Here is an 18341-nt window from a genome sequence, read left to right as displayed (position 1 = left end):
CCCTATATATTTAGGGGCTATGATCCATTTTGAGTTAGTTTTGGTTTAAGTTTCAGGTCTGTGTGCCTAGCCCAAATCATCTATCAGCTGCCTGCTGAAGCCAACACTTCTTTCTAAACCCTGGTAGAGCTTCCTCTGCAACAAACACAATCCTGACCTTGCTGAGGGTGGGCACCGAGTTCAGTCCCGGGCACCTTGAAACCCCTCCCCAACCAGCCCATACTCAAGCCCAGCGCTCCGCTCCGCCTTAGCGCACTCCCGGCAACCCTTTGGGGCGGACACCAGGCCCTCCCTACCGCAGACTACATTTCCCACAGGCCTCTGCACGTAGTTTTGTAAGGGCTTCGTTGCTGGTGTCGCCTCCAGAGGTGAGTAGGTTGCAGAAATTGAGGAAACGGGCGCGGGGGCGGCGCGGGGGGTGGGAGGGGGGCGCGGGCCTAAGTGTGAACCTAGTTGCTGTGACTATGGAATTTGGGACGGTAATTGGGCTCTGGGTTCCCTGATGTGCCCTCTGCACTTCCGCTTCAGGGCCGCACCGATCCGGCGGCCCAGAATGGCTCCCAGTTCAATGTATGAACCCCAGAGTGAAGGCCATCAACAAAAAGATGCAGCCCTGAGAAAAACTAGAGATCACAAAACCACAGCTTAACCATTGCACCCTCCGGAGGAAAGTGGCGTGAATTTGGAGACATATTCCAGCCCTGGTCTTTGTACTCTGGCCTTTCGGTGTGATACCGGGAAGGGGTGCCCCTTTACCCCAGGCTCCCAGATTTCCCTCTAGTATATGTGTGCTGTGTGGGCATGAGGCTGTGACCTGAGTTAGCCAGCCTGGGCTGAGCTCCAAGAAAGGCTCACTGTCCCAAGATTCCTGTCTCCTTTTCCAAACCTGCTGATCTTTAGGAAAGCAGGGAGAAAGGAATATATATATATATATATTATAAATTATATATAAAGAATTTATATATAATCTATCGATATGCAGGGAGTCCCAAAAATGTATACAATTGTATCAGCTGATAAAAATTTTGAAAATGAAATATAATTTAATAAACACCGCCTTTATAATTATTCAAAGTGTGAGTATACATTTTTGGGGAACACCCTATACTAGTATAGGTTAATAGATACATACCTGTCTCAAGATGAGTTTCTGTTTCCCCTTTGTTCCATGAAATGTTATTTTTATTTTTCCAGACATTGGAATATTTGCTTCTGTAAAAGAGGAAAAATCAGCTCGGACTCAAAAGAGAAAAAACAGTGCTATTATTAATCAGGCTGGGAGAGAAGAGGCAGATCAAGCCAGTTGCAAAATTAGGAAACATTATTTCTCCTTGTTGGGAGAAAGAACAGCACCAGATGTTAGACCCGTGGAGTCAGACCTGACCTTGGTTCAGCAACTTCAGTACTTGAGTTCTCGATAAGAGAAAGTTTATTTAGGAAGTCCCAGAGGTAGAAGTGAACTGAAGTGAACTGCAGAAGAAATGGGCTCAGGAAGCAAGTTACAGAGGCATAAGAGGGCCCTTGGAGCTTAAGTGCAGCTGGGGGAAGGGATGGGGAAAGGCCAGGGTGTGCTCAATAGAGAAAGCCACACTGGGTCCTCCCTCTTGAGGGTATTTATCTGGAGGTTTGAGGGGAAAGTCCCAATAGAATATTTATCAGTTTTACAGGTGTGTCTTTCCAGGGTCATGGTCTCTAGGATTGGTTGTTGCCATGACAGGGGTTTTTTGTCAATGTAGCTGGTCCTGAGGTCAGCCATGGCATTGCTTGTCTGGTTTTGTTGCTTTTCTGGGCCTAAAGCTGAAACACAACTGAGGCCTAGATATATTTGATGTCGGTCAGAGCCTCATTCTCCTGTGGGCTTAATGCTAAGGGTTATCCTTTGGCCCCCTTGTGAGTTCTCCCTCTAAGGCAGCGGTAGCCAACCTTTCGGACCTCACAGACCACCAGTTGGTGACCGCTGCTCTAAGGGGTTCTAATCCACATGACTAGCAACATGCCAGGGGAGGAAAGGTCAGGGGGTCTAAACTGCATGACCCAGCTACATGCTAGGGGAGGAAAGGTTACCCTGGGGGTGAGTGAGGTTCTTGTTTTCCCAGTTTTGCCCATTGCTAAGCACCTGGGGCCTTCTGCCTTGGTAACCTTCTGTACCTGGCCCATTGTTTTTCTCTGTTCCTGTGTCCAACTGCCTACCACATACTCAGGTCATGCAGCAATTGTAAAATGCCATAATGATTTTCTCTTTGAGAGATTACAGCTTTCTTACCAAGAAAGTGCTCCAGATCCACTTTGCTATTTTTATTTTATTACTGGGAATACCCAATTGCTAAAGTACTCTCACTATATAGTAGTGTTCAACCTTTAATTAATCCCTGCCTCATATTCTCACCTCAGAAACAGTAAACATTCCAGAATTGTTTTCCCTTTCCTCTGAATCCTTCAGTTGGTACTCAACCCTTTACACAAGAGCTTCTCTCTCTCTCTCTCTTTCTCTCTATCTTTCTCTCTCTCTCTCACCCATTACATTCCAACCGTTCCTGTGGAATAGGCTTGTTCCATGTAGTTTTTAGCTAGTAAGGCTTTAATACCTGAACTACCTATTGATCTGGATCTTTGCTCTTCCTTCTCAGTGAATGATGGAGATGATGTAGGTAGGCATCCTGCCCCTCCTAACTATTACATGAACATTTAGCAATCATTTAATTTCTCCTGTGAGCTGCTTCTTAAACCCTTGCATGGTTTGCAAGGAAGGCTAACAACAGAGCTTTATTTTAGGCTGTGATTTGTTGAGACTAGTTTAGTTGGACTCATACTAGGTGCCTTTGATCTTCGCCACTGCCCTGAGGTCAAAGCAGAGAAAGATACGGAGTGGTAATTTGTTAAGGTTTTTAAATGAAGATCTGTGTTAACAAAAGAAGGGATTATTAGTAGAAGAGAAGCAAAAACATTAGTAGAAATTTGAGAAGAGGTTTGAAGTTTTGGACAGCATGCGTTTGTTTCAGGCAAAATATTTATGTGGTTTTAAGAGAGACAGTTTAGTATAGTGGCTTTGGAACTAAATTACCAGGGTTCTAATCCTAAACCTGTCATTAGAATTGGGTGAACTTGGGGCAATTTATTTAATCTCTTTTTGCCACAGTTCCTTCATTTGTAAGGGAGGATAATGATAAAACCTACTATATAGGATTGCTATCAATAGATGAAAAAATATATGTAAAGTTCTTAGGTAATGCTTTGGACACATAAGTGCTTAGTAGATTTAGTTGTTACTATTATGTTGTAATTCCATGTTTTTTCCTATTACCCAAATCCAAAAATTGTGAGGATTTTGCCACTTTTCTTCATCCATTCACATAGCCCCCCTTTTGTAAATTGTTGATAATCAGGAGGAATTGCTTGGTCAACACGAAGTTTTGAAACTTAATAGTATTATAAGAAAGAGCAGGGCTAAGAAGTTCATTTTTATGGAAAAAAGGGGAATTTTCTTTTTTTCCCCTTTATTGATTAAAGTATTACATATGTGTCATTATCCCTCCATTGCCCCCCTCCCCCCACTCGAGCCCTCACCCCCCTGGTGTCTGTGACCATTGGTTATGCTTATATGCATGCATACAAGTCCTTTGTTTGATCTCTCCCTCTTACCCTCACCCTCCCCTACCTTCCCTCTGAGGTTTGAGCATCTGATCGATGTTTCTCTGTCTTTGGATCTGTTTTTGTTCATCAGTTTATGTTGTTCATTATATTCCACAAATGAGTGAGGTCATGTGATATTTATCTTTCAAGGAGAATTTTCTTTAATAATTATGGGAAGAAGAGCATATAGGATTTTTCATCTATAGTTGCCTTTCATTAAATTTCTGTTTGCTATTTTAAGTGCTTTATATGTAGTATCTTCTTTAATCCTCATAGTAACCCTTTGATTGAGAACTATAATTATCAGCATTTTACATAGGAAGAAACTAAGGCTGAAAAATTAAGTAACATGTCCAAGATCATATGGGTAATAACTATCAGAGCTGACATTTATATTCTAGAAAACTGACAGCAAAGCCTATATTAGTAATTATAAAAGTATACCAAGTCTCATCATTATACTTAAAAATTCTTCCTGCCTTAATAATCCATCATAAAGGAGAGAGGAGATATTAATATGATGTCAGCAAGCAATGTCCAGGTTTTCCTAAGGCTCTGTGGAGGGAAATGTATTTCCTACAGTAAAATTTATGCCTAACAATTTTCATTTTAGTAATATTCTAAGCAAAATGAGACTCGAAGAACAAGAAGGTCCAGCATCTGTTATAGGGCTTCAAAGGGTTGGTTCAGAAGCAAAATAAACTCATTTGTCAGCAAGATGTGAAGGAGGCAGCATGAGACTTCAATCAGTGCTTAGAAGACATCAGTCAGGGACTTTGCGCCATTCTTTTCTAGATAGTGCTCCAACACACATGAGCAAATTAAATCATAGAGTTGGTTCACGAATTAGAAGCTAAAATTTAAAAGTCACTCAGGAAAAATAGCAGGGGTTTTTTCTTCTTTTTTTTTTAGTGTTCTAATAAGCTCTTAATTTAACAGAAGATGTGAAGAAAATGTTGAACTTCTTTGGAGTATTTTTGTACTTTAGTTCACACTGTATTTAATATGGTGATAAGTATCACTGGCTGTCACTGTAAACATTTTAACTGGTCCTTCTAGGCATACATGTAATTTTTTTTCTGTCAATATAGTTTAATACCGCACACGTTTTGTTTGTTTGTTTGTTTTAACACAGTAGCTTACTTAACCCATTACATCAAAACTGGCAACATTATCACTTTTTAATATTTGCATGGTTTTCAAATGTTTAACCATTTTTCCAATTAGATTATTTTCAGCTTGTATTCATTATAAGCCTTATCTGTCAGCATAACTCCGCAAATAATCTTTTTTTAAAATATCTTTATGGTTGAAAGTATTACATATGTCACCTTTCCCCCCCACTGACCCCTTCTAGCCTACCCCCAACCCCCACCCAAGACCTTCACCACCCTATTGACTGTGTTCATGGGTTATGCATATATGCAAACCAGTTCTTTGGTTAATCTCTTTCCACCCACGCCTTCCCTCTGAAATTCTGAAGTCTCTTCCATGCATCTATGTCTCTGGATTAATTTTGTTCATCCGTTTATTTTGTTCATTAAATTCCACGTATGAGTGAGATCATGTGATGCTTATCTTTCTCTGACTGACTTATTTTGCTTAGCATAATACTCTCCAGGACCCTTCTGTCTCAGAGGGTAAGAGATCCTTCTTTTTTTTTTTTTTTTTACTGCTGCATAGTATTCCATGGTATAAATGTACCTGAGATTTTTCATTCACTCATCTACTGATGGGCATTTGAACTATTTCCAGATCTTAGTTATTGTAAATTGTGCTGTTATGAACATAAGGGTACATACATTCTTTCTGACCAGTATTTCAGGTTTCTTAGGATGTATTCCTAGAAGTGAGATCACTAGGTCAAATGGCAGTTCCATATTTAATTTTTTTAGGAAACTCCATATTGTTTTCCATAATGACTGCACCCATCTAACCCCCCTCCCCACAGCGGTGTACTAGGGTTTTCTTTTCTCCACATCCTCGCCAGCTCTTGCTGTTTGTGAATTTGTTGATGATAGCCATTCTGACAGGTGTGAGGTGGTACCTCATTGTCATTTTGATTTGCATCTCTCTGATGATCAGTGACGTTGAGCATTTTTCATATGTCTCTTGGCCATCTGTATGTCCACTTTGGAGAAGTGTCTATTTAGGTCCTTTGCCCATTTTTAATTGGATTGTTTGCCTTCCTTTTTTAAAGTGGTATGAGTTCCTTATATATGTTGGATATTAAGCTGTTATCAGATATATCATTGCTAAATATGTTTTCCCATATAGTGGGCTCCCTTTTCATTTTGTTGATGGTTTCTTTTGCTGTGAAGAAGCGTTTTATTTTGATGTAGTTGCATTTGTTTATTTTTTTCCTAGTTTCCTTTGCCTTAGGAGACATATGGGTAAACATATTGCTATGAGAGATGTCTGAAATTTTGCTGCCTATGGTTTCTTCTAGGATTTTTATGGTTTCCAGACTTGCGTTTAAGTCTTTTATCCATTTTGAATTTATTCTTGTGTATGGTATAGGTTGGTGGTCTGGTTTCACTTTTTTAATGTATCTGTCCAATTTTCCCAACACCATTTATTGAAGAGACTGTCTCTACTCCAATGTATGCTCTTGCCTCCTTTGTCAAATATTAATTGAGCATAATGGCTTAGGTCTATTTCTGGGGTCTCTTTCTATTCCATTGATCTATATGCCTATTCTTGTGCCAGTAACTGGCTATTTTGATTATGGTGGCTTTGTAGTATAATTTGGTATCTGGTATTATGATTCCTCCAACTTTGTTCTTCTTTCTCAAGATTGCTGCAGTTATTTGCTGTCTTTTTTATTTTTATTGGTACCGTATGAATTTTTGGAGTATTTGTGCTAGATGAAACATGCTATTGGTATTTTAATAGGGATTGCATTGAATCTGTAGATTGCCTTGAGTAGTATGGACATTTTAATGATGTTAATTCTACTAATCCATGAACACGGTATATTCCTCCACTTTTTTATATCTTCCTCTATCTCTTTTTTCAACAAGGACAAGACTTTTACCTCCTTGGTTAAATTTATTCCTAAGTATCTTAATTTTTTTTTGTTGCCATAGTAAATGGGGTTGTTTTTTTAGTTTTTCATTCTGAGATTCATTATTGATGTATAAAAAAAGTCATAGATTTTTGTGTGTTGATTTTATATCCTGCTACATTGCCAAATTCATTTATTAAATCTAGTATTTTTTTATGGAGTCTTCAAGAATTTTCTATGTACAATATCATGTCATCTACAAATAATGAGAGTTACTTCCTCCTTTCTAATTTGGATGTCTTTTATTTCTTCTTCTTGTCTGATTGCTGTAGCTAGGACTTTCAGTACTATTTGAATAAGAATGGTGAAAGTTGACATCCCTGTCTTATTCCTGTTCTTTGGGGGAAATGGTTTTAGTTTTTGCCTATTGAGTATGATGTTCGCTGTAGGTTTGTCATATATGGCCTTTATCATGTTGAGATATGCATCTCTATTCCCACTTTGCTGAGAGTTTTTATCAAAAATAGGTGCTAGATTTTGTTGAATGCATTTTCTGCATCTATTGATCATGTGATTTTTGTCTTTCAATTTGGGTATTTGATGTATCACGCTTATTGATTTGCGAATATTGTGCCAGCCTTGCATCCCTGGAATGAATCCCATTGGTCATGGTGTATGATCTTTTTAATATATTGGTGGATCTGATTTGTGAATATTTTGTTGAGGATTTTAGCATCTATGCTCATCAGAGATATTGGCCTGTAATTCATTTTCTTTGTATTGTCTTTATCTGGTTTTGGAATTAGGATAATGCTGGCCTCAGAATAAGAGCTTGGAAGTGTTCCTTCTTGTTTTTCTTTTTTTTGAATAGTTTGAGGAGTATAGATGTTAGTTCTTCTTTGAATGATTTGTAAAACTCCCTTGTGAAACTGTCTGGACCCATGCTTTTGTGTGCTGGGAGTTTTTTGATTACTGCTTCTATTTCATCAATTGTTATTGGCCTATTTAGGTTTTCTGATTCTTCCTGATTCAGTTTTGGGAGATTGTATGAGTCCCTTGTTTGGAGCTGTCAGCAATCCACAGCTTGTGGCTCCCTCTGCTGGGGCTGGATGCCTTTGGAAAGGACCAAATTGTGGTGTCAGTTGTTACTTCTCCACTCCCCCTCCCCCAAGAAGGAGATCTGCCAAAGACTCAAAGCTTCTGGAGATCCACCTCTGCCTGCAGTCCAGTTGTTATTCTCAGAGTCTTAATTTGCCTTAGGCTATAGACCACAGAGTGGGCTGAGAAGTCTTTCAACAGGGTGGGGTAACTCCCTTCCCTCCATGAAAAAACCTGAATAGCAAAGATCTGCAGAGAAATAAGTCCTCCACAGTGTGAGGTAATGACTCACCATAGGAAACCAGGTCGCTGCCCTCTGAGCTCCAAGCCCAGATCCCCCAACCCTGGACTCTCCTCACAGAACTCCAGTCCACTTTGCCCTCCCTCTGTCAGAGCCCAAGGTGAGTGGCTGCACATGAAATTTTTGTGCATTTGCCATTTAGCAGGGTGCCTGCACCTGCATTTCCACCTGTCTCTGGCGGCAAATATCAACCCTGCTGCTTTTCACAGCCAGATGTTTTGTGGGCACCTTTCTCAGTTCTGATACTCTGGGCTGGGGAGCCCAGCTTGGGATTTAGACCCCAGAGTTCTCAGTGAAAACTCCCCCTCCCCAAATATGAGATATCTCTCTGGACCTTTAGTTGCTGTCTGTGGGAGCCAGGCCAGCCCTTTTGTGCCTCTGCACTTCCTACCAGTCTCTATGTGGTTTCCACTTTCCCTCCTTGGTTTTCCGGGTTATCTCCAGCTAGTCTTCAGTTGATTTTCCAGGGTTGTTTTTCTGTATTTTAGTTATATTTCTACTTTGGTTCTGGGAGAGTGTCAGTGTAGTTTCCACTTACTCCACCACCATTTTTATGTGTACATATACAAATCGTTCCTTTACTCCCAACAGTGGAGTTTGTGGTTCACAGGGTATTTAGAATTACAGTGTTTAAATGATGCTTCATGTAATTCTAAATTTGGATCAATCTAGTGTCCATTTTTCCACGACCTTGCTATTTTTTCTAAAATCCTCACCCAAGGATATTTTTTCTATTGATTTCTAGAGAGAGTGGAAGGGAGAGAGAAGAGAGAGATGGTAGGGAGGAGAGAGGGAGGGAGGGAAGAAGAGTGAGAGGGAGGGAGGGAGAGAGTGAGAGAAAAACATAGATGTGAAAAAGACACATTGATAGTTTACCTGCTGCATGCACCCCCACCAGGGCTGGGGAACCTGCAACCAAGGTACATGCCCTTGATTAAGAATTGAACCCATGACCCTTTGGTCCACTGGCCAACCCCCTAACCACTGAGCCAAACCAGCCAGGATACCGTGACCTTGCTATTATGGGGCATCATCAGACTTTTAGATCTCCCAATTCAGTTACTGTAAAAAGGTATTTTTTTTGGGGGGGGGGTTGCTTTAATACATATCATCATAATTAGTAGTGAAGTTTAGTATATTTTGAAAGGTTATTTCTATTTTATAGTTAATTGTTCTTGCTTCGGTTTCTCTCAGTAAAGTGGAAATCTTAGCCTTCAGAGGCAAAAATCAAAGTGAAAAAGATGGCTTTTTAGTTAGAGAAATGTGGATTCAAAACAAAACAATGCTCTCGCATCTAATAACTGAAATTGGGCAAATGATTTGACCCCTGAGCATCAGTTTTATATTGAAAGGAGAGAAGAACTACATTGCAGATCAGTACTGAGGATCAACAAGTGGTGTGTATAAAGCATCCATCACATCAAAGTTCTCAATGACTGTTTGTTTTTTACCAACTGCAGCTGTCATGAATCCCCTTCCTAGTTTAGATACTGGAAGAGAGGGAGTGGCAAAGGATGTCATGCTATGAGAGGTCCTAACTGGGAAACAGAATAGTGAGTTCCCTGGCTGGGGAAAGGCCAGTGCAGCTTTATAGTGGCAGGAGCTGCCAGGCTCAATCTGTGTGGTTGTTATTCTTTGTGTTTAGGAAGTTCAGGCAGAATCCCGGGGGCTCAAAAGAGGTTCTCCTTGGTTGGTGTGGCCCTTTCTTGGCTCTGAAAAGTTGTACTAGAAGCAGGAGGAATTGCTCAGAACGTGTTTGAATAATCTAATGTCAGGACCACATTGTCAGATGGCGAACTAGTCAATTCCTGCAGAAATATCTGGTCTTCTACACCAAGTCCAGTGTTGTTCATTGGGTTTCTTCAGGGCTTGGATTTCTTCAGACTTCCTAAACTCTCCTCCAGTTTGTGTGGGTATGGGATCAGTATGGGTGTAGTGATGCAAAATAGGTAGGAAGCAGGAGTGGAAGAAAAAAAAAAGCTCATATTAACATAAGTAATTTTGGGAGCTCCGAGGCACATCTGGTTTCCTGGCTTCTTTTTCTTCTTCCAGATCTGGTTTATATGGATTTTGCAGTTTTCCAGCAGAAATCTTGAGAAGCACTAACCAGTTCAAAGCCATGGCCTTTGTAAGTTGATGTTTCTTTCTCTCTCTCTCTCTCTTTTTTTTTAGATATTTTTAATTTCTAGGTTATGCATACATACTCATTTCTTTTTAAAAAAAATTTTGTTTTATTGCTTAAAGTATTACAAAGAGTATTACATATGTTTCCTCCCGGCCTCCCCTACCCTCCAGTGTCTTGTGTCCATTGGTTATGCTTATATGCATGCATACAAGTCCTTCGGTTGATCTCTTACCCCTCCCCCCCAACCCTCCCCGGCCTTCCCGCTGTAGTTTGACAGTCTGTTCGATGTTGCTCTGCCTCTGTATCTATTTTTGTTCATCAGTTTATAATGGTCTTAATTATCCATAAATGAGTGAGATCATGTGGTATTTTTCTTTCATTGACTGGCTTATTTCACTTAGCATAATGCTCTCCAGTTCCATCCATGCTGCTGCAAATGGTAAGAATTCCTTCTTTTTTTATAGCAGTGTAGTATTCCATTGCGTAGATGTACCATAGTTTTCTAATCCATTCATCTGTTGATGGGCATTTAGGCTGTTTCCAAATCTTAGCTATTGTAAATTGTGCTGCTATGAACATAGGGGTGCAAATATCCTTTCTGATTGGTGTTTCTAGTTTCTTGGGATATACTCCTAGAAGTGGTATCACTGGGTCAAATGGGAGTTCCATTTTTAACTTTTTAAAAAAATATATTTTATTGATTTTTTTACAGAGAGGAAGGGAGAGAGATAGAGAGTTAGAAACATCAATGAGAGAGAAACATCGATCAGCTGCCTCCTGCACACCTCCTACTGGGGATGTGCCCGCAACCAAGGTACATGCCCTTGACCGGAATCGAACCCAAGACCCTTCAGTCCACAGGCCAACGCTCTATCCACTGAGCCAAACCAGTCAGGGCGCATTTTTAACTTTTTGAGGAAACTCCATACTGTCTTCCATAGTGGCTGCACCAGTCTGCATTCCCACCAGCAGTGTACATACTCATTTCTTATCCTGAAATTTCCTGTTTAACAGAACCCCATCCACGAACCTGCTGTAGTTTTTCTCATTCCCATGAGAATTAGGGACAAATAGTCCAGGATCCTCTTCACGTACTCTTTCTCTACCCTCCCCCCACCCCCCACTAACGTGGACTATCTCCTGTCTACAAAATCTGTCAAGGGCTATGAGGGAATAAAACCTTGATAAAAATGCAGGTATTCTCTGCAGAATATTCTGCCTATTCACTTTTTCCAACAGAACAAGGTTTTGATTTTAATACTAAACTTCAGAGATACTATATTTCTCTGAGTACAGTGAGTTTTATGAAGGAAAAATTTATATCCCCAACATACAATTTAACATTTTTAAAAAGTTTTTTGAACTATTTATTTATTTATTTATTTATTATTTTTTAATCCTCACTTGGGGATATTTTCCATTGATATTCTTTAGAAAGGATGAAAGAGAGAAGGAAAGACAGAGAGATACATAGATGTGAGAGTAACATCGATTGGTTGCCTCCTGCACACACCCCGACCAAGGCCCAGGTCGGGGAGGGTCTTGCAACCAAGGTATAAGCCCTTGACTGGAATTGAACCTGGGCACCTTTGGTCCACAGGCCGACGCTCTGTCCACTGAGCCAAACCAGCTAGGGTTCTTTTTGAACTTTTAAATTGACATATAGTGTACATAGAGAAAAGTGCACAAGTTCTGAGTGTACAGCTAAATGAATTTCTATAAATTGAATGCATGTATGCCACCAGTCCTCAGGTCAAGAAAGAGAATATAACTAGCACTTCAGATGTCCCCTTCTTAGCCACACCCTACCCACCCAGTCCAAATGTAACCTCTATCCTGATGTCATATACCATAAGTTAATTTTGCCTATTTTTAGAACTTGGTAAGTAAAATTGTATAGTTCAATGCAACATTTTAAAACAAAAAACAATGTGCAGCAAGAGTCTTATTTTATTCCAAATGCAATTGATAGACCATCAGAACCATCTGCAGATGTTTTGAAATACATGCAAATATTCTTTAGGGGATGTGTATATCTGGTGCTGCTGATTTATAAAGGAGGCATTAGACCATCATACTGAAAGTGAGCCATTCCTGCCATTATGTTTTTGTTGGAAATGCATTTTCATAGTGTACTTCACATGTAGCCCTTGTTTGTGCCTAGTATAAAATGAGTTCCTAAAAAGTTGGAAAAAGTTGGAAGAAACTGTGGAGAAAGAAACAGTTCAAGTGAGAAATAAGAGTTCAGTAAAAAACAAAACAAAACAAAAAAACACACAATGAAAATACTAAAGCCAAAGTACATGTGCACTAACCCCTGTGTACTATAATTCTATACTGGGGAGAAATATGAAACTAGTTGAGGGGTTGAAATTGATGTATAATGCAATATAAATCTTTGATTTAAAAGGATGGGAAAATAGGTAATTAGTCAAAAATGTAATGATAGAATGCCTGACTTGGGGGAATGGATTATTGATAATAAGTGGGAGACCCCAGTTTTGAACTTTCCTTGAAGATCTATGGTTTGATGAGAGAATCTTATCCTATTTGATTGCTGTAGGGAAAATTCCACACTTCTCCAAATGAGATTATTATTAGCTGGTCTCCATCTCTGTATGTGTTGAGGTTTTGTGATATGTAAGGCTTTTACAATTGGGTGGATTAGGTAGGGATGTGATTAGGGCCTTATGTTACAAGGCCTAAAAGCAGTACATAAAATTTTAGGCTTAACCATGAGTTCTCCTGCTCTCACCAGATGTGCTTATCATCCAGCAGGAAAGACTCCCTATGTGGTTAGTTCCCCTATCAGCCAGAGAAGCAGCCCTCCTGATTCTTAATGTATTGGTTTTACTCCCCTGCCAGCCTGCAGAATTACACAAGCCCCATCACATCCTCCTGTGGGAACCAGGAAACACCTCACCCTCTTTTTACTACAAAGCCTGCCTCCCACAGACCCTGCTTATTCACTCTATTCCTGAGTGCAACCCCTGTGTGGCCCTGCATGACGTTTGGTGTCCTCCTTGGCTGGGCTGTGAGTGTATATGACTAATACACTACTGGTGTCAGGTATTAAGCTTCTCATGCTATGTAGGGCCTGGGAATACTAGACGGCCCCTGGGAAGCTGAGGGCCATCTAATGAATGAATAGGAGGTCATCAGAACAGGACTGCATATAGAAATATTAACATTCATCTAGGAAATCCTGAGAGAAGAATACCAGCAACAAGTCTATTGTGTAGTTTTATGGGATGTGCTGGTCTAGAGCAGGGTTTCTCAACCTTGGAACTATTCGTATTTTGAGCCAGAAAATCTTTTATTGTGGGGGATTGTCCTCTGCATTTAGGATGTCTAAAGGTTTCCCTGACTTCTACCAATCAGATGCCTGTAACACACCTCCTTCTCCAACTTGTGACAATCAAAATTGTCTCTAGATATGGCCAGTTGTCTTCTGAAAAGTAAAATCACTTCTAATTGAAAACCACTGGTTCAGAATGCTAGATATGGCCAGTTGTCTTCTGAAAAGTAAAATCACTTCTAATTGAAAACCACTGGTTCAGAATGATATCTTCCCAATTCAGTATCCTCTGACTTAGGAATGAGGAAAGGTGGTCAGTGATGGGTAATGGATAATAAAAAGTAAGAAGGACGGCCCTGGTGAGGTTGAGACGGCCCCGGTGAGGTTGGGACAGCCCCTGTGAGGCTGGGATGGCCCCGGTGATGTTGAGACGGCCCCGGTGAGGTCGAATCGGCCCCGGTGAGGTCAAGACGGCCCCAGTGAGGCTGAATCGGACCCAGTGAAGCTGAAACGGCCCCGGTGAGGTTGAGACGGCCCCTGTGAGGTTGAGGCGGCCCCTGTGAGGCTGAGACGGCCCTTGTGAGGCTGGGACGGCCCCTGTGAGGCTGAGATGGCCCCTGGGAAGCTGAGAAAAATACCACATGAACTCACTCATTTATGAATAATAAGGACCATTATAGACTGATGAACAAAAATGGATACAGAGGCAGAGCAGCATTGAGCAGAATGTCAAACTACAGTGGGAACCCTGGGGAAGGTTGGGGGGGGGTAGGAGATCAACTGAAGGACTTATATGCATGCATATGAGAATAACTAATGGACACAAGACACTGGGGGGTGGGGGAAGCCGGGGGAATGTCAAGGGGGGGGGGGAAGGAGACATGTGTAATACTCTTTGTAATACTTTAAGAAAAAAAATAAAAAATAAAATGTAAAAAAGTAAGAAGGTCATCCAGATGCATAAATAAGTATTAGATAATACAGACTGTGAGATTTGAGGAAGACTTTTGAATTAAAACATCTAAATAGAGAAAAGATTGAATATCACATATTTAAAATGTAGACTACCATGTAGCAAAGTATTAAAATTTTATTAAAAAAATTGGTAATAACAGGGGAAATGTTTATAATAAAAGTAGGGGCCCAGTGCACGAATTTGTGCACCTGGAAAGGAACTGTGGGCCACGAGGCTGCACTGGGCACAGGGGCAGATTTCGGCCCATCCTCTGTGCCCCTACCCAGTCCCTCCCACCATGGCCCCCGGTCTCCTGTCTGCCGGCAGCCCCGCTTCCACCTCCGCCACTCCCATGCGCTGATGGTGCCAGCCCCACTCACACCCGCTGATGGCGTAAAGCGATTGGGGCTGGTGCTGTCAGTGGGTGTGAGCGGCAGCTGCTGCTCTGATTGCCTCTTAGGAGCAGGGGGAGCTGAAGAAGCCCTTAGGGGTGATCAGGGCTGGCAGCCGCCACTTGCATCTGCAGACGGCGCTGAGCAATTGGGACTGGTGCTGGGTGCCAGCAGCAGGTGTGAGCAGCAGCTCCAGCACCAGCTGCAGGTGCAAGTGGGGCCGTTGCTGGGGAGTGGGTGCAAGAGGTGGCTGCCGGCCCCGATTGCCTCTCAGGAGCAGGGGGAGGTGGAGAAGCCCTGGTGGGTGATTGGAGCCCGCAGCCACTGCTTGCACCTGCTGATGGCACTGAGCGATTGGGGCTGGCGCTGTGCACCAGCAGTGGGTGTGAGCGCTGGGTGGGACTGCGGTTCATGGAAGCAAAGAATTTTCAGTAACCACCAGAGATTCGTCCTGATTACAGCGACTGGTGCCCCCGCTCACCTGCTCCGCTATCCCGCCGTGGCCGACACCCACCATGTTCTGTGCTCTACCACCTTCTGCCAACACCCGCCATGTTCTGCTCATGCCCCCTGGTGGTCAGCACACATCATAGCAACCGGTTGTTCAGTTGTTCTGCCATGCCGTTTGGTCTATTTGCATATTAGCCTTTTATTATATAGGACCTGACTTTATGGTGAACTTGAGTCTGTTTTCTTAGAGATTTTATAGTATATTCAAGAGAAATTGTTATCAATATGTTTTTATGATCATTCAAAGAAAAAGAAGGTAGAAAACCTTATATTTCTTAAGAATCTGTAGTGGAGATACAGCTAACAGAAGGCTGTGTGCACTATTTCATTTTATTGGGACTTTTTGGGGTTATTTTATTCATTTCAAGATATGTGTGGGTAAAATTTAATCTTATCTGCAGCCACAGGACTATTCAAGAGATGCAGCACTTGCTTCAGGGATACTAATTTTCTTACTATCCCTTAAGCATGCCATATGTTTTCAGCCCCACTCTGTTTGCTGCTATGTGGCTCATTCTCTGAAGTGCAATCTTTGATCTTTTCTCCATTTTAAAAATATTTCATTTACTTGTTTGTTTTTCAGGGTTCAGTGACATTCAGGGATGTGGCCATAGACTTCTCACCAGAAGAATGGGAATTCCTGGACTCAGCTCAGAGGGACTTATATAGGGATGTGATGTGGGAAAATTATAGAAACTTCATTTCACTGGGTAATGGCTACTTATTCCAAATTATATTGGCTTTCTCTACTGTCAATTTCATGACTCTGTTTTGAGAAACTAGATAAATTTTGTCTCTCTATTCCAAAGGAATTGGTCAAGTGTTGTTAGTTTGGAAGTAGGCCCCTCCATTTCACACTTTGTCACTCCCATCCTGTTAGGTCCTTCAGACTTTCTTCAGGCTCTGTACTTACCTTAATATCCAAGGGGCAATATTTGAATTCTGGGTTGCTAACAACAGAAGCATTGTCCAAGAAACCAGATTTCACATTGTATTTGAGCTCATAATTAATGTAGATGCTTAACATTCATTTCTAATCCACCTGCAAGGAGAATACCTAGATACCGGGGATCTGAGTCTCTCTAAAAATCAGAGCCTATAGAACTTGTATAAAAAGGGATGGATCCACAGAGTTTATTTAAAACTCAGTTAAATGGCCCTAGCCAGTTTGACTCAGTGGATAGAGAATCGACCTCAGATGGAAGGGTCCAGGTTTGATCCTGGCAAGGGCATGTACCTCAGTTGTAGGCTTAATCCCCAGCCCTTGTCCAGGCAAGTGCGGAAGGCAACCAATTGATGTGTCCCTCTCACATCAATGTTTCTCTCTCTCTCTGTGTCTCTCCCCCTTCCTTCTACTCTCTCAAAAAAATGAATAGAAAAATATCCTCAGGTGAGAAATAACAGCAACAACAAAAACCAAGTTAAAACTCAGTTAAATGTTTAAATGTATTCTGTTTCCTATAACAGACATTTAATTCTACCTACTTTGTAGTTGAAATTTAAAATTCTAAGGACTTTTTCTTGTAAAATTGAATGAATATTCTAGAAAGGATATGAGAATGTCACAAGAAGCAAAATTATAATAATAAAAGTTAATACTAGTAAACACATATTATGTGTATATGTACATATATAACTATTCTTTTTTATTGATTTCCTAGAGGAAGGGAGAGGAAGAGAGAGATTGAAACATCAATGATGAGAGAGAATCATTGATTGGCTGCCTCCTGCACGCCCCCAACTGGGGATGAAGTCCGCAATCCAGACATGCGCCCTACTGGGAATCAAACCGTGACCTCCTGATCAATGCTCAACCACTGAGCCACACTGTTCAGGCCATATATAACTAGTCTAAATATTACACATTATTAGTTAATCCTCACAAAAACTCTATGAGAAATATATTATTTTTATCCTCATTTCAGATGAGAAAACTTTGGCACAAGAGGTAACACAGCAACAAAGGCAGTATTTGAACGCAGGCAGTCTGGATCCAGATTTTATTTTCCTAATAACTGCACAAGACTGCCTCTTAACAGAGCTTGTGTGTAAATTATGCTTAGGTCAATTCTTAACTATCTGGTGTCTATTCCTTGTGATCCTGAGGTTACCATAATATGGGTGTTCTTCAACCCCTGCATTTCTTTGCTCTTAGACTTTAAAAAATAACATTTTGGTCTAGAGTTCATTATAAATTTAACCAAATCTAAATCTAAGGACTTTTTGGCTTATTAGTTCATGTCACATTTTTCTATTAAGCAGGACATTCCATTTCTACACCAGATGTGATTACATTATTGGATGACGGGAAGGAGCCCTGGATGCTTATGAGGGAAAGGATAAGAAGACACTACCTTGGTGAGTGAGGCTTAGCAGGCATGGAAAAGTCATTACTGCAGGTAATAGCCAAGCTGGTTAGGGTAAAGGCACAAACTTTAGGTTTTGTTGAGGATATCTCTTCAAAAGCCCAAGGCTTGTGGAGTGTGGAGGAAAGGCCCGAGACCCAGGAAGCAAATTAAAATCTTTTAAGCCTAAACTAACCAAGGAACTTTCTATTGACCTTGTTACACTTCTCATATTTCTCTACCATTTCAAAGAGAGGAGCTGTTCTCAGTAGAAGAAAACAAAAGGATAAATATAAAAGCTGAAATTAACAAAATAGGAAAAATCTAGAGAAAATTAATAGAGCCAAAAGTTAATTGCTTGGAAAGATCAACAAAGTTGGTAAACAGTAAACTTGACTAATAAAGAGGAAAAGACAACATAAATTACTGTCAGGAATGGAAGGGGGTTTTCAGTTCACATTTTATGGCCATTAAAAGAATAATAAGAGCCGAAACCGGTTTGGCTCAGTGGATAGAGCGTCGGCCTGCAGACTGAGGGGTCCCGGGTTCGATTCCGGTCAAGGGCATGTACCTGGGTTGCGGGCACATCCCCAGTAGGAGATGTGCAGGAGGCAGCTGATCGATGCTTCTCTCTCATCGATGTTTCTAGCGCTCTATGTTTTTTTTCCTTTCCTCTCGTG

The 18341-nt window shown here is 41.0% G+C and overlaps 1 protein-coding gene across 4 annotated transcripts in view; it reads left to right on the top strand.

Moving 5' to 3' along the window:
- The first annotated feature begins 347 nt into the window (after positions 1-347).
- Positions 348-18341, top strand: part of ZFP14 (ZFP14 zinc finger protein) — a 36726-nt gene continuing 18732 nt past the window's right edge. Inside the window, exons 1-4 of one of the 4 annotated variants that reach the window (XM_014464228.2) lie at positions 348-368; positions 10089-10164; positions 15900-16026; positions 17579-17674. In XM_014464228.2, the coding sequence (XP_014319714.1) occupies positions 10156-10164; positions 15900-16026; positions 17579-17674 (232 nt within the window). In that variant the 5' untranslated portion in view covers positions 348-368; positions 10089-10155. Of the gene's footprint in view, positions 369-10088; positions 10165-15899; positions 16027-17575; positions 17716-18341 lie in introns of those variants that run through there. The other 3 variants (XM_014464227.2, XM_023762372.1, XM_023762373.1) reach the window with 3 other exon arrangements.

Source organism: Myotis lucifugus, unplaced genomic scaffold, assembly GCF_000147115.1.
Source record: "Myotis lucifugus unplaced genomic scaffold, Myoluc2.0 scaffold_244, whole genome shotgun sequence".
NCBI lineage: Eukaryota > Metazoa > Chordata > Mammalia > Chiroptera > Vespertilionidae > Myotis > Myotis lucifugus.
Note: the sequence above shows the minus strand (reverse complement) of the source record. Positions and strands in the feature narration are given on the sequence as shown.